General features: G+C 35.5%; 1 protein-coding gene across 1 annotated transcript in view; it reads right to left on the bottom strand.

The window, feature by feature from the left end:
* Positions 1 to 15,641, bottom strand: part of LOC143186807 (solute carrier organic anion transporter family member 3A1-like) — a 98,045-nt gene that overhangs the window by 24,349 nt on the left and 58,055 nt on the right. The window contains exon 2 of the mRNA XM_076390588.1: positions 6,371 to 6,691. Coding sequence (XP_076246703.1) covers positions 6,371 to 6,579 — 209 coding nt within the window. The 5' untranslated portion in view covers positions 6,580 to 6,691. The remainder of the gene's footprint in view (positions 1 to 6,370; positions 6,692 to 15,641) is intronic.

The following is a 15,641-nucleotide window of genomic DNA, read 5'->3' as shown; positions in this document are numbered from 1 at the left end:
GTTCAATTTTCTAGAGTTGAGTGGCTGGGTCCCCTAACTTGCGATGTTGTCGCTTCTTTAGGTCGTGAATGGTGCTTCTCCCACGCAACGAGAGACCTATATTTCGTTCACTGAGAGAACGCAGTTGTCGGTTGACGAGTTTTCGTACCCTTTGCGCAGTTCACGCCTATGCTCATTAGTTATTGGCTCTGTCACTCCCGAGCACATCCCTACCCATGAACCCCTTGTTGGGCCCTTGGAGGTCCTACCATTTCTAAAGAAAGTCACTTCTTCAAGTGTTAGCGCATAAACGGTGTGAAAGAAATTTTGAGCAAGCAAACGATATTCTTTTAGATTTTAGTTTTCTCCGAAAGTATTAATGCGGCTCTGTTAGCAAATAAAAATCTTCTTGAATATCGTCTCTGTCGACCGAAAACGTACTGGTACTAGTCAGAATTCTTACTGCGTTGCAATACCATAAACGACCCTAGATTTCCCGTGTCATAAACTACCTGGTTGCATCGAACATTTTGTAGGAAATCCAGGAAACAGTTCTACCGTTGCTGTTTCTTTCTAATCAAATAAGCTGTGGATTCTTATACATTGATATCTCAATAAATATTGTTTCTTAATAGATAGAAACATTTGTTTCATTTGGACACTAGGTATACAGAGTAGAAAGAAGCAAGGCGTGTCCTTTTAGGCTCTTGAATCCTTCACCAATCTCAGTGGAAAAGTCAGTCGGGGCAATGGAAGCCATCTGCGTGAAACGACTGCGTTCTCTCAGTGAACGCAGTATAGTCACTGGGCCTTAATCAATTAAATGTTTAGTCATGGGTCCTTACAGGTTTTTACTTATTCTCTGTCTTTGTCTGACGTCAGTCGTCTTTCAGTATTCAAACTTGAAGAACTCTTTATATGACTAGTTCCAATACCTTCCACTGCCTATTATTAAGTAATTCTCCACGTCTCAATCGATGTTCTACTGTGCTCTCAGTTTTATCACTCTTGAAGCCATGTCTATAATGAGATGACAACGAGGAACATTTTGTCGCCTGTAGTATTAGCTAGTAAATTATATTACAGGCACAACTATAAAATTGCATCAGAATCTGTAATTCTTGTATCTAGTGTTTGAAATTAAGTTGGTTAAAATTTGTAAAGGTAAGATGAAAAATTGAATATTTGGTAAAGTTCTGCATACATAAAGTACCCATTATGAACTAGCCTCTAGTGAGCTAATTTGAAGTAAATTGTGCAAGTTCTTAATTCCAAGAAAACTAGACCAGAAATCTTCCATTCAATTTGGGTCAGTCCACTTCAACTTCTGGTATTTACATTAGTCCATGGCGAGTCAATTGCCATTGAGAGTGGCGTGAGTGAAATGCTTCCTGAAGCTTCAGAGATGAACAGAGAAGATAGTAGAATGAGTGCAAGCTGTGCTTCATGGAGCGTAAAAGATAAGATTCGCTTCCGATAGCAAGTAACTATAATAATGTATCACTCTTCCACGAATTAAGACTATGTAGACATGTAAATCGATATAATCATGCAAAAAATGATGTTAGGAATAAATAGCATTGATTTTTCTCTTGCTATATACCTTAGTTATTGATAATGCATCTAAGTTCAAGGTTCAAAGAATATTTTTAATTTAATTTTCTGGCAATATTGCATTTTCTTTTTTCTTTTGCCTAAATAAATGGTACTAAAGAAAATAGTTTATTAAAAATGTGTGACTTAAGCTGGGTCACAGCTACAGGTATAAAGGAATTTTAATATTTTTTAGACTTCTGTCTACACATTTTTGGATGACACAGTTTCAGAGATTAGGAAGGCAGACTAAGACTGAGAGTGTCAAGGAACTTTCTCTAGGAAGTATCCAAGTTATGGTATTCTTAGAATCAGTGACTACTGCAATGGAATCTAAAATAAACAGTACAAAGAGTTCAAATATTTAAGCTAGTAGATAAATACTATACCTAGTCAGACACAGCTCTCCATCAATTACTTGTTCTACCAACTATCTATACACAATTCTATCACCCATATCGACAAATTTGGGGAGAATATGAATTAGTAATAATTATTTAACGTGGAACTAAAGAGTCTATTAGAGAAGATTTTAACATCCATAAAGATCTTAAAAGAATTACAATTATTCATTCCTAGAAATGTCTTCTGATCAACGAAAAATCTAGAAATCTGAAGACTTCTATTTCAACAAGATTCGTAAAGGTAACAAACTTTTCCAGTTTTTATAAACAAGTTTGCACGTAAAATATGATTATCGAAGTATATAGAAGTAGGGCCAAAGTCCTTTGAACTTCTTTCTATATCGCGTACGTAATCAAACACGAATGCCATGGGACAGGAAGTTTGTCACGCTGTTGCAAATGCAATTTCTCAGTTCTTGGCGTTGTTAACGAAAAAGGGAGAAGGCAAACAGAATCCTGGAAGCCCCTGGACGCTGAACCTGTACTTATCTAAACATTACACGTAGACCCCCAGTCGAAGGTTCATATTACCTCGTCCAGGTAACAGGATACTTCCCCGTCTTATTTGAATTTTTTCCTGGAACACCATTGTAATACCCTGTACGCGAAAATTGCACGCTTGCGGCTGGCTAGACATCCTAGATTTGCGTACTGGTTTAAGAATGAAACGTATTGTGCAACTTATAGATGACTGAATGGGAGCATTAATCCTTTCGTGACTAGCTGGACATACATATTCCAACTACTTTTTCCTGTAACCATATCCACAATGACATTGGAAGCCTAGTTAATAAAAAAAGTAAGACTAAAAGATGACAAAAAAATCATTCAGGCATGAAAGAGTTATCCTCTTATGCTGTGAGGTGCCTGAATTAGTATTGTCAGAAATCCTGAATACTAATGAATAAAATGTGGCACACCGTTCATAGTTAAATAATTAAGTGTAATCTCATGGGTGAATAAATAATTCATGAGAATTATATTAGTCTCTATGAGGTATATTGATTTGTAATTCTTTTAATGAAGAGGGATAATCTATGCTAAATCACTCATAGCTAATTAAATAAATAATTCTTGAGAATAATTTAAATAATAAATAGTAAAAATATGTTAATGTTTGGCTTGACTATATTGTTAATTTTTGTAAGAAATAAATAAGTAAATATGTACATATATTCTCTATACAGTATACAAGATAATATTTTTCATAGATATATATTTTAGTCATTAATTTTTACTTTACTTTTACAATTTTAAATAGTGCTTATCATGATATATTTTGAAGAATTTATTTGAATTCGATATTAAGATATTGATAATATTCTGTAAAATGTGTCTCACTAATTATTTTCTTAAACCTTATTTTAGCTTAAACAAGTAATAAAAATATGAATGTTTGAAGGAAAATTATTTATTTCTGATTGTAGAATACTAAATAAAATAGTTTTAATTAGCCTACTGCGTGTTTCAATTGATCATAAACCAATTTATTGCTCATATATTGTTGTGTATTTAAAAAGTAAATCAAGTAAAATTTGCCTGACTATTTAAAATTCATCAAACAGATCCAACACATAACTTAAGAAAACAGCTTCCATGTTTGGTACAAGGTTACCCTCATCCCTCTTATTAAATTATAATCTTATGAGACTGACAGAGGACAGTAGAGCAAAAATTTGTTAAAGTTAATTGAAAATGCAATTACCTTCATAGAAATATTCTCACACTTATTTTTAATATTGTATGCATGAATAAATATTGTATTACTTTCGTCAACTAAGAATAAATTCTAAACATTAGTACGTACCCCTTTATGCAAATTTTCACGATAAAATATTTAGCCTCGAGCACAGGGGACCCGTCGGCTATTTAGAAGTGACATTTCTGTCGGAGGAATTATAGGAATGCAGGAGAAGTTTTGGATGTAAGGCACATAGCACGAGCGTGTCGTGTGCGAGCAGTAATTTAGGAGCACTCTATGGTCACAAAGTGATTTAGATCGTGGTTAGTCAGTCATTCACTGTCAGTGAAAGTCAATCAGTTGGGTGTTATAGTCAGAGAATTGACGAAGAGAAAGTAAAAAGTCCAAAAAAGCGAGGAAAATGAATGATCACAGAGTTCAAGTCGAAAATAAATATTAATTAATGTTAATAGTGGAGTCATCAACGAATAGCTTTAAAATATATCTGTTTGTTATTATTCTGGATATTTTATATAATTTTGATTATATTATTAGTCTGGATATTTTATTATGTAAACGATTTTGGAGAGAGCAGAGAAGGGAACACAAATTGTTCACACAAAAATTGTGAAAATTTTGGGAAAGTGAAACTGTAATAAAATTAGAGAATTTTTAAAAAAAGTTTTAAATTAAAATGGAGTAGCTTTTGAGTGCTTTGATAGTTCTAGGTTTAGAAGACCTTTGCTGATTGTGACGACTCCAAAAACTGAACAAAGCTTCAATTCTCTTTTTAATAAAATTTCCAAAAAATCAGCCCCACCTAGAAAATTCTAATTCAAGTATTAAATTAATTAATAAATATCCGAAAATAAAAACAAACAAGGTTTGTTTCCTCACTACATCAGAAATTGAACACTTTGTAGGGAACAAGTACAAATAATTCGTCTATAAAATTATTTAGTATATATATAACATCAGTATTGTTTCACGAAATGCTTAAAATTTCGAACATCAAACGAACACGTGTCGACTTATCCTAAGCAAATTTCCCACGCGAAAGCTCATCAGAATCAGCGAGAAGCTAACCGTGTCTCTTGCTCGTTAGAGGAATGCAAGCGCCTAATCCTATCGTATTTGGACTCGTAGCACGCTAGATCTCATTGCTATTGAACGCGTCAGAGATGCAGCCCGTGAGAGATACAATCAGTTCTGCAAGCGCGAAAATTTACGAGGCAAGCTAGTTTCCTGTGTTCTTTGTATTTTTTTTTTAACAAAGACTAATCACATTGGCTGAAGACTGGGACACTGATCTGATTAAGAGACCCAGATCTAAGAAGACTCTTAAAAAGGTGATAATAGATGGAATTTTGAAAATTTTGTTAGAAATTAATGTAGACATAAGGTACGACAAAATAGCGAGAAGCTCATAAAAAGAGAAAATTTTGAACAAAGAGTAATTATACTAGATGAAGACTAGGACACTGATCCATTTAAGAGACTCAGATCTAAGAAGACTCTTAAAAAGGTGATAACACATAGAATTTTGAAAATTTGTGAGAAATTAATGTAGACATAAGGTCGACAAAATAGGGAGAAGCTCATAAAAAGAGAAAATTTTGAACAAAGAGTAATTATACTAGATGAAGACTGGGACACTGATCTGATTAAGAGACCCAGGTCTAAGAAGACTCTTAAAAAGGTGATAATACATAGAATTTTGAAAATTTTGTTAGAAATTAATGTAGACATAAGGTCGACAAAATAGGGAGAAGCTCATAAAAAGAGGAAATTTTGAACAAAGAGTAATTATACTACATGAAGACTGGGACACTGATCTGATTAAGAGACCCAGACCAAAGACTTTAAAAAGAATTATACTGTGTAGAATTTTGAAAATGTGGCTGGAAATTAATATAGATGTAAGATACGGCAAAATAGCAAGGTGCACATAAAGAAAAAAAATGTTGTAGTATAATTACTTGCTACAATCTCGTGAATTATTATCTATCAATAGTAAGTTAATTTTGTTAGATTGTTAGGTTCGAAGTAGAGGTACATGTAAAGAAAATGGGAAGTGTACCGTTTTCTCGTTAAAGACTCACAACTCACGAGTGTATAAGCAACAATTTCCTAAGTACCAAAACCATTCGTGAATGACCACTTTAGTCTGGCTAAAAATATAAGTGGCAGATCTCATAATCAAAATTCTGTTGAGCTGAATAATATCAAACTACACAATTGTAAAAAGGAAGGTCTTACTCATCCTTTCTCAAACCTTCTTACAAACCAAGCTTTAGATATCCTTGTTATAAATAATCAGAACCATATCGTGTTTGGTACCATTTTCACAGAGAGGATACAAAGAATCGATTGGTGCTACTTGCGGGAAAGCCTGATACTAAATAAGGAACTTTTTCCACTTCCTTTTTCCCTTGTCTTTTAAGGCTCCCCATTGTTTTCAGGCATCAAGCTCTAGCATTGACATCGAGCAAGACCCTTTTCTAGTCTAAACATACATCTCTGGGGCCAAAAGCCAAGGCAAGCGAATGGACTACTCACGATCTAAGCTCCAGCTGCAGCTCTCAATCGAATCACTACTGTACCTCATATTTCTACTCTGTCCTCTATTCCTAAAATCAAGGGTACAAGTAACACCAAGTACCCAAGTACAAGCAACTCCAAGAATTTCGGTATATAAGGCTGCGGGAATCACCTTTTGTGGCCGAAACCACCGCCGCTCTCGTTCCTCTTGTGGCCACTCTCGGATCGTTTGTGGCCAAAGGCACTGGATATGCTCTCGGCGCGTTTGTGACCGCTCTCGGAGCGTTTGTGGCCGATGAAACCACCGCCGGACTCTGTGCGTCTGTGGGCGAACATGCTCGAGCTCGAGCCGTTCCTCTTGTGCCCGCTGGTAGACGCCATCTCGCCACCCCCTGTCCCTTGCCCACTTCTGCTCGGCCCTCTGCTTCCACCCTACAAAGATCGCTGAATTACGGCTTCACAGGCGACATTTTTGGCTCCGTGCTCCCGTTGCCTGAAAACAAAAGCGAAGAGCCACGGTTAAGAGTGCTTCGACAATTGCTGGCTTTTTTCCACGAGTTGGTTTTTGGAATTTTTGATGAATTTCGGGGGTGTTTTTGAGAGGGGCTACGTGGGGGGGTTGGTTAGTGATTATGAGGAGTTGATTAGGGATATTTACGTATTTTTGGAAAGTTTGAGCTGAAATGTCTGAAGTGAAACAGATGTAGTAGTGTTTAGATGATGGAGCAATGTCACTGTGTAAGTTTGATTCTTTTTAATTGCTGATTTGGATGAGGTAGAAGAGCAAGGATCTAAGAGGGAGCTTCAGTGTTCCTACATTCTTCCACACAAAGCAAAAGCCAAAGCCTTTTGCAAAGGCTTGGAATTTTTTCTAAAATGAAAGAGTATATTGAGTTGATCGATTCAAAAATAAATAGAGATAAGAAAAGACTTCTGTATTTAGTCCATCGTTAATTGCACCTCACGATCACTTAAAAGGAGAACTTTATACGTGTTTCAGTATTTCTAGACTTTCACAAAAAATCTAGAAACACTTGTAATTTTATTTCAATTGGAAGAATACATGCATCGAGTTCAGTAAGTTGGAAATAAGTAGAGATAAAAGAAGAGTTACTGCTTGCAATCCTCGCTTCAGTAGACGTACTTTTTCGCATAGAATTTATAAATTATTTCAAATTTCCCATAAATTAAAAGAGTAGGTACATTCAACACAGTAACTTCAAAATAAATTGTACTAGAAATTTGACTATTATCAGTAACACCTTGCTAACTGACCTGCAATTAACGACAGATCATTAAACCAGCCTAAGTATTCTCAGAACCTCGCGCTAAGTTTACAAATACTCAAAATAATCTCTAAACAAAGAAAAGAACTCCACAATAAATGAAACTTATTTAAATAAAAAACTTACAATCAAAATCACAACCTTTCGCTATACGTTCACTTGTACATTTCAACCTCACACCAAACTTTACACACTAATATCAACTCACTCTCTAGCTCACATGAGTCTCTCAGAAAACATGTACCATAGAACACACAAAAGTAAAATTCATTCCACTAACAAACTCACAACAATAGAAAATCACAATAATCCCAAAGCAACTATGATAACGTACATAGTTGTTGATCCTCATACAATGACTAACGCTTTTCCTGAAAAAGCAGTACAGTGGCTCCACATTAGTTAACTACAATTTTCTTGGAATAGTTGGCCATCGCTATCCCCACCAAATTTTGGACCTGACTTCGTCAAGTGTCTTCAGCCTGACGAACTTAAAGTAAATAAGCGTGACCTCCCTGGCGAGACCTTTTGCTCATTATATCGTATCTCACTCATATTAATTCTTTATTACTCTACTTATTTATCTATTCTGAGACGAATGACTCGAAAGAAAAAACACTTAAAAATTCCTAGAAATAGACCTCTCGAGATAGTTGACCAGATCTGGTCCCAAACCATGGCCAACTAACCTGGAACCACTGTAAATGCAAGGAATATAATATTTGCTGCTCTTTTAGGCAGGAGATCAATCGTTGTACAGAGCTCAACAACTGTATACCTTATTCTAATGCTCTCAACACTTCATTTACCGAAAGCCTATAGATAAGCTTATAATAGGACTGATGGATACTGTTAAATTACTTTTCAAAACTCCTTCCAAGCTCCTCAAACCCAGTTTCACAGACTCCAACACCTTCAAACATCTCTGAACCTTAACAACACTCGTCAAACTCGTCAAAGTCATCAACGAAACGACGCAATTCGCCTCAACAGCCATCGATACTCTCCCATCGCCACCGATTCGTCTTCAGCCTCGCCTGGAGCCGCGTGTTAAGCTTCATTCATACCTCGAGGAGCGACAAATCCGTCTGTGTCCCATTGAAAAAGCGAATCCGCGCGTCGACACGATTTGATGCAATCGTGCGAGCAATTGACATCTCAATGTTCGACGGTTCAACGAACCTGCTTCTGGTAAGGTCAGGGCCGTTCAGCAGCGCGAGCTAGAGCGCTGTCGTCTTCGTCGGGGCGATACCAGGGGATAACTGTATCTATCGTGCTGCTATAACGCCTGCGAGCTCGTCTAGTTCGTGATAAGTCGCGGGGAACTTTATTTTAATACTGGGCACGCTGTCGGGGACAAAGGCGCGATGCTCGATAAGAAGTGTGTACACAGATGTCGTGGCTTTTTATCGTCGAGCTGAGTATATTATGATAAATTTCGGTATTTCTGTGAGGGGCGTCGCTGGAAATAATGTTGGAGAATAATTACTGGTTATTTCAAATTGTTGGTTATTCTTAGTTCGATCAGATAACTGGGAAACACTGTTTTAAGAGAAAAGGAAATTCTATCTCCATTTTATTATTGAAAAGTTTTATTCCATTTCTAGTATATCAGCTGAATTTTAAGGACGCAGATATATTGAATATATTGCAGGTTAATGGTTTGGAATTATTTACTAATTCTTTTTATTAAAATTATGCTGCATGGCATATTTTTGATTTGGAGTTGCTGTGAGTATTTTCAATAATAAATATAGGTACAATATTCTCCATTGAAGTGTAATGGAGAATTAATATCCATAAATGTAGTAGATAAAATAAAATATTCTGTTACACAGAGAAGAGTGGGCTTTTAAAAAATGGTAAATCTGAAAATTTACTTTATGAACCCATTTGCCTATCGTCTTTCTTTGAGAGGCTTCCAGAGTAAAAGACCTAATTACTGTCACTTTAAAGATTAACTCTGACATTATTAGATAGTTTCTTTATTTATCGACCTGAAGCATACATATTTCTTATTACTTATCATTATTTAATACAATTACTTCAAGAATTAAATTTATCTACCTACGTAGCTTTCAAAAGTTATGTTTTATTTATAGATTCATTAATTTGAAAGCAATACTTTGCGAATATTATTGTGGTCAAAATATTAAATGAAATAAATTGTAATTAATTAATGCTTGATGTGTTCTATGTTCTTTTTAACAAACTGTTTATCATAATACAAAATACATATTGTGTCTTTTATTTTGATGCTGTTTCTTTCAGTTGAATGCAAGGCAAAACGAAACTGAAATTAAATTCATAGTAGAGTGTTAGAAAATCAGTATCTCGTCTTGTCCTGTATTAAACTCAGAGAAACAATAATCATATTTTTGTTATAACTCCTTAACAATCTCCTTGACAATAAAAAAGCTTCATTTATGGATTGTTTGTTACATGACATTAGATTCTTATTTTCACTCATAGAACACATTTCTAAAACATGTACGAAAGAAATATAGGACACTCTGTATCCCCAGTTTCATATGGACATTTATTTTTCAATCATTTCCACTAAAAGCCAATGAACTTCATGCAAATCCAACCTGTGCTACAGATTAGCAACACTAGAATCAGTAACCATATCAGTAACCAGTAGGGACATATAGACCTCAGCCTAATATGAGGACTAACGATAAGTAAAATAACTTAGAGTGCCATTAACCCAGCAGATATCAGCAACTGGACCTGTTCCCCTAATTAGGTAAATAAAATGCACCCAAGTCCAGTTCTTCCTCTTAGGAAAGGCGAAGTCGATTTTGGTTAGACCGTTTTCGCTCATCGATGCAAAGCGCCAGGAATGCCGAGGGGAGCGTGGCCATCGAAAATAGACCGCGGAGGATACGTGTCAGGCAAATCAGGGTCGGTTAACGAGAAAACGACCAGCTAAAATGATTCGTCGTCGCGGAAGTTGGCCACCGCGGGCCAGCTGCTTCGAGACGTTTAATTGGCGTCGGGATTAATTAATGCACCGCCACGGTTCCGCCGCCACGCCGCTACGCGTCGTTTTACGTAACGACCCGCGTGGATTGCGCAAGCCGATTCGAAACTTTCGTCGCGATGGCCCGCCGTTCGGTCTTGCGACAAGGAACGTTTCGTCGGTGGTCTAAGTGTCTCGCAACAATCGGGAAGCATCGTGAGCCGAATCGCCTGAGCTTCTTGTGAAATTAGGACCACCCTTTTGCGGGAAGTTGCTGCTCTTTGGTGGTTTGGGTGGTCTTGCATGGATGGTGCCTCTTGCAAAGTGACTTCAGTTCAAGCCATCTGTATTTAAGTAGCTTGATGTCAAGTTTGTGTTTACATAAGTTAAGTTACTTGGATTCAAGTGGTTTGAATTCTGAAGCTTTGTTCAGGTTAGTCAAGTTACTTCAATTCAAGTGGTTTGGGTGGTCTTAAGCTTCTTACGCATTAATCAAGGTACTTGAATTCAAGCCATCTGTATTTAAGTAGCTTAATGTCAAGTTTGTGTTTGCACAAGTCAAGTTACTTGAATTCAAGTGGTTTGGGTGGTCTTAAGCTTCTTACAAATTAATCAAGGTACACGAGTTCAAGTCATCTGTATTTAAGTAGCTTGATGTCAAGTTTGTGTTTGCACAAGTCAAGTTACTTGAATTCAAGTGGTTTGGGTGGTCCTAAGCTTCTTACAAATTAATCAAGTTACTTAAGTTTAAGCCATCTGTATTTAAGTAGCTTAATGTCAAGTTTGTGTTTACATAAGTTAAGTTACTTGTATTCAAGTGGTTTGAATTCTGCAGCTTTGTTCAGGTTAGTCAAGCTACTCGAGTTCAAGCCATCTGTATTTAAGTAGCTTGATGTCAAGTTTGTGTTTGCACAAGTCAAGTTTCTTGGATTCAAGTGGTTTGAATTCTGCAGCTTTGTTCAGGTTAGTCAAGTTGCTTGAGTTCAAGCCATCTGTACTTAAGTAGCTTAATGTCAAGTTTGTGTTTACATAAGTTAAGTTACTTGTATTCAAGTGGTTTGAATTCTGCAGCTTTGTTCAGGTTAGTCAAGCTACTCGAGTTCAAGCCATCTGTATTTAAGTAGCTTGATGTCAAGTTTGTGTTTGCACAAGTCAAGTTACTTGAATTCAAGTGGTTTGGGTGGTCCTAAGCTTCTTACAAATTAATCAAGGTACTTGAGTTCAAGCCATCTGTATTTAAGTAGCTTGATGTAAAGTTTGTGTTTGCACAAGTCAAGTTTCTTGGATTCAAGTGGTTTGAATTCTGCAGCTTTGTTCAGGTTAGTCAAGTTGCTTGAGTTCAAGCCATCCGTACTTAAGTAGCTTGATGTAAAGTTTGTGTTTGCACAAGTCAAGTTACTTGGATTCAAGTGGTTTGAATTCTAAAGCCTTGTTCAGATTAGTCAAGTTTCTTGAATCCAAGTGGCCTGAATGCAAATGATTAGAAGCAACTGGACCAATGTGAACGTGTTACTTTACTTAATTTGAGGCAACCCTTCAAGTTTCTATTTCGTCTAGGAACATTCAGATTAGTCAACTTACTTAAGTTCCTGTGGCTTGAATACGAGTGGTTTGGGACAATTTAAACAGTGTGAACGTGTTACATCACTTGACTTGAATATCCTTTCAAACTCAATACAAATTGTCCTCAGAAAAAATTGCATATGTTCTCTTTATATCTTTCTTTCCTCTAAGTTTGTGACTCTAGGAAGAGAACTTGTTTTGGAGTACAGTATAATAGAGTTGTTAAATATTTAATTCTAATGAACTATTGCTACTACTATGCAAAGCAAGTAAGATTGCACCTGAAACACATGTTGAAAAAGTAGTATTTTTCCGTACATAGGAAACACATCGATTCAATTAGTACTTATGAATCCTTTGACCAATAAAATAGGCTACCCCTGAAAGTGCATGTGAAATCAAGCGGTCCTATCTGACAGTAACAACATAGATTCGCATTTTTTCCAGCAACCTTACCAGCTCTGCACAGTAGTTCTCATCTCAAGGAGTACTGTAATTCAACTCCATTGAAAGTATTGAAATTTATTCAAACTCAAACTATTTCCTGTAACAAAATCTCCACCTGTTACGCCAGAAGTGTGTACCACTGTATTATGTTTTTGCATTTGGATTTTTCACATGTAAAACTGGAAGGACAGAGATAGCATGAGGAAGATGGTAGTATGGGGTACCATTAGTAATTTTGTAGGTATGAGTTCGTACGTTCGAAAAAATCGTCCTTAATTTTTGAGAAGGTTATGTATAATTCTTGGAAAAACCATGCTTAGTTCCTTTTTAAGGTACAATTCCACTGAAACAATGCTAGACGATTTATAGCGTGCCACAATATTTTTAAGTTGTTTCTATTTAGCTGAATTTTTATAAATAATTTTTCAGTTATTCTAAAATGTGTATGTATTATTTAACTGAAATACTGTGGCATACTACAAGTCGTCTAGTATTGCTTCATTCTTGGAATTGTGCTTTCAGATTTGAATAACTATTTAAAAATTCCAATTTCTATATTTTAGATGATATCCCTGAGAAGCTGAAAATTTAAACATCTGTAGGTATGAAGATTTAAGCACTTTAGTGTTGTAGAATTTAAAATGTTAAATTTGAATAAAGTCAAAATTATACATCAAAACATTTAAAACTTTAAAAGCCTAAAATTATATATTTTTATGTTTACAGCAGAACAAGTAAAAATTTAATATCATAATGATATATTAATTACACTATTATATTATATAATAATTCATGAATATTATATTACATATATTATATTATAATATAGCCTCACTTCCTCTCTCTTTCCTTTCCCACTTCGAAACGAGTTCCAATCCCAAATGCATAAATTGAATTCAGGAAGTCCTCATGCTCTATAAGCTCTCCAACAGCTGCATCCTATTGTTTCTCTTAAAGTTGACCGTCTTGCTATTCGTGTCCAGCAAGACACGTGTAGCACGTTTTTCGCGGTGTTTTTTTAGATTATCGACCGCGCGCGGCCTTGATTTCGTACCAATGAAAAATTGAAATGGGTACGTTGCGCAGTATAGCTAGCTAACGAATTCAAAGTCAGGGATACGTTGTAATGATCGCTTGGCTATAGCCAGCGGTATCTGAACAACATCAGCTGTTGATGTCTCATCGATATACGCTCCTCGGTCGTGCTCAGGTAAAATCGAAGCTGCTTTATTGCGATACTCACCGATTTAGAGTACCTTCACTGTTACATCTGCGATCTGTGACTATGTGGCGAAACGACGGGAGTCACGCTTTCGAGGAACTTGAGTTTATTGGATGGACTTCAATTTCTACGAGGTGCAATTTATATTTTTCACAGAAAGAGATTAATTCTTAAATAATAGAAAGAAATAGATTATTGTGGTTAAGATTTGACTAAAACAGTGTAGTGAAATTAATTTCTTTAAAGATATGTATCGATATTTAGATGTATTTTTAAAATTCCTTTTTTTGGATTCAAATATTGTTAAGAAAGATACAGGATGTTCGATGACAGGGGTCACAAATTTTAAGAGACGATTCTTCATGCTAAAATAGAATGAATATTAAGAAAGATAAAATTGTGTTTAAGGCTGCATTTCAGAGTTATTAATTGTTGAGAAAACGCTTAAAATGTGTCTGACTCAAGGTTTATTCTACTGCCTTGGCTGTGTCTGGATAAGGACTTATTCTACTGCCGACGGGTACAAGCAAGGTCAGACACAGCGAAGTAGTAGAGCAAGTCTGAAGGCAGACTCATTTCGTGCAAAGTTTAGATGTTTTTTCGATAATGAATGAGATTAAAACGAATCGTTAACTACGTTTTTGTCAGCCTTAATTTTCATAGTTAGGATTGTTCTTTGATTTCTATTGTAATGGTCGACATGAAACTGTGAAACATATAAATATAGATTTGTAACTTTTCACTTTGCCATTTGAAACATTTTGCAATCAAAGAGTTATCTATATCTACAAAATGCAAGAATGACGTTATCAATAATATCTATAATAATAATAATAATAATAATAAGAATTCTTTGGTGAAATAAAACCAGCAAAAAATCCTCAGGTACCCCTCCAAGTTCTATAAAATACCATAAATAATTAATTGCAGAATATTGTCAATTCTGATGCAGTATGCTGATTTTTGAATAAATTCTAGCGTTATCATGAGCTCCATTAAAGGCTTCAAGTGTTTAAAAACAACTTCCAGATGAGCTCTCTCAACGTGTTCTACTTGCTTTCTTCTACGTGATTTCAACGAGTTCTAATTGACCTCTTCTTGTCGATATATGCACCGAAGCCAAGCACAAGTGCTTTTCTATTGGCTGTTTTTACTGGGAGGACGTGTGTCTAGGTTTTTAACTCTCGAGATCAATGATGTGCTTATATCGCATAGTAAGGAACCACGTTTCTGAAATCGATACATGCATCAATAGTTCATGTAATTGAAGGGGCGCAAAAATAGAAATCATTCGTTCCAAACAGTTCAGAGGAAGAACAGAAGTATCCATGAATTTACAGCGGATAAATAGTGTATCAGTAATACTTAACAAACGTTGATAATGGAGCTGTTCATTTGCCAAATTCATTAACTCCACAAAAGAAATATATTTATATTTATTTGAAGTGCAAAAAGTTAAGCATCAATGTTTCGACACTAAAGATTGAAAATATTTAAAAAGTAGAGTTAATCTTTCTTATCTCCAAGAAAGGACTATTCTTTTTATTTTTTAGATTTGAAAAAAGAAAAATAATCTTTGGCCTGTGAATGGCTCCATTAAATCTTCATAAATTTCAAATTTAAGATTAAAGTTAGAATTGTCCAACCGAGTAGTGAAAATTACAGAAGAGGTTATAAATGTTTATGTATTTGCAACAAGCTCACTTTAATCTCTACTATTCTCTACAATTTCTGAGAATTCTCATTTCCCTTGAATTTTATTTTCAACAAAATAATCAATAAGCTAGTTCTAAACCCAATCAGTAGCGAGTTCATAACAAGTAAAGCCTACAGTATTCTTTACTGTATGATCGAGACTTCTCATTTCTTTTAAATTTTATTTTCAGCAAAATAGTCAACAATCCAGTCCAGAATCCATTAAGCCACTAGCTTATAGTGAGTAAAGTCTACAATATTGTTC

The sequence above is a fragment of the Calliopsis andreniformis genome, unplaced genomic scaffold (genome assembly GCF_051401765.1).
Source record: "Calliopsis andreniformis isolate RMS-2024a unplaced genomic scaffold, iyCalAndr_principal scaffold0022, whole genome shotgun sequence".
In the NCBI taxonomy this organism is placed as follows: domain Eukaryota; kingdom Metazoa; phylum Arthropoda; class Insecta; order Hymenoptera; family Andrenidae; genus Calliopsis; species Calliopsis andreniformis.
Note: the sequence above shows the minus strand (reverse complement) of the source record. Positions and strands in the feature narration are given on the sequence as shown.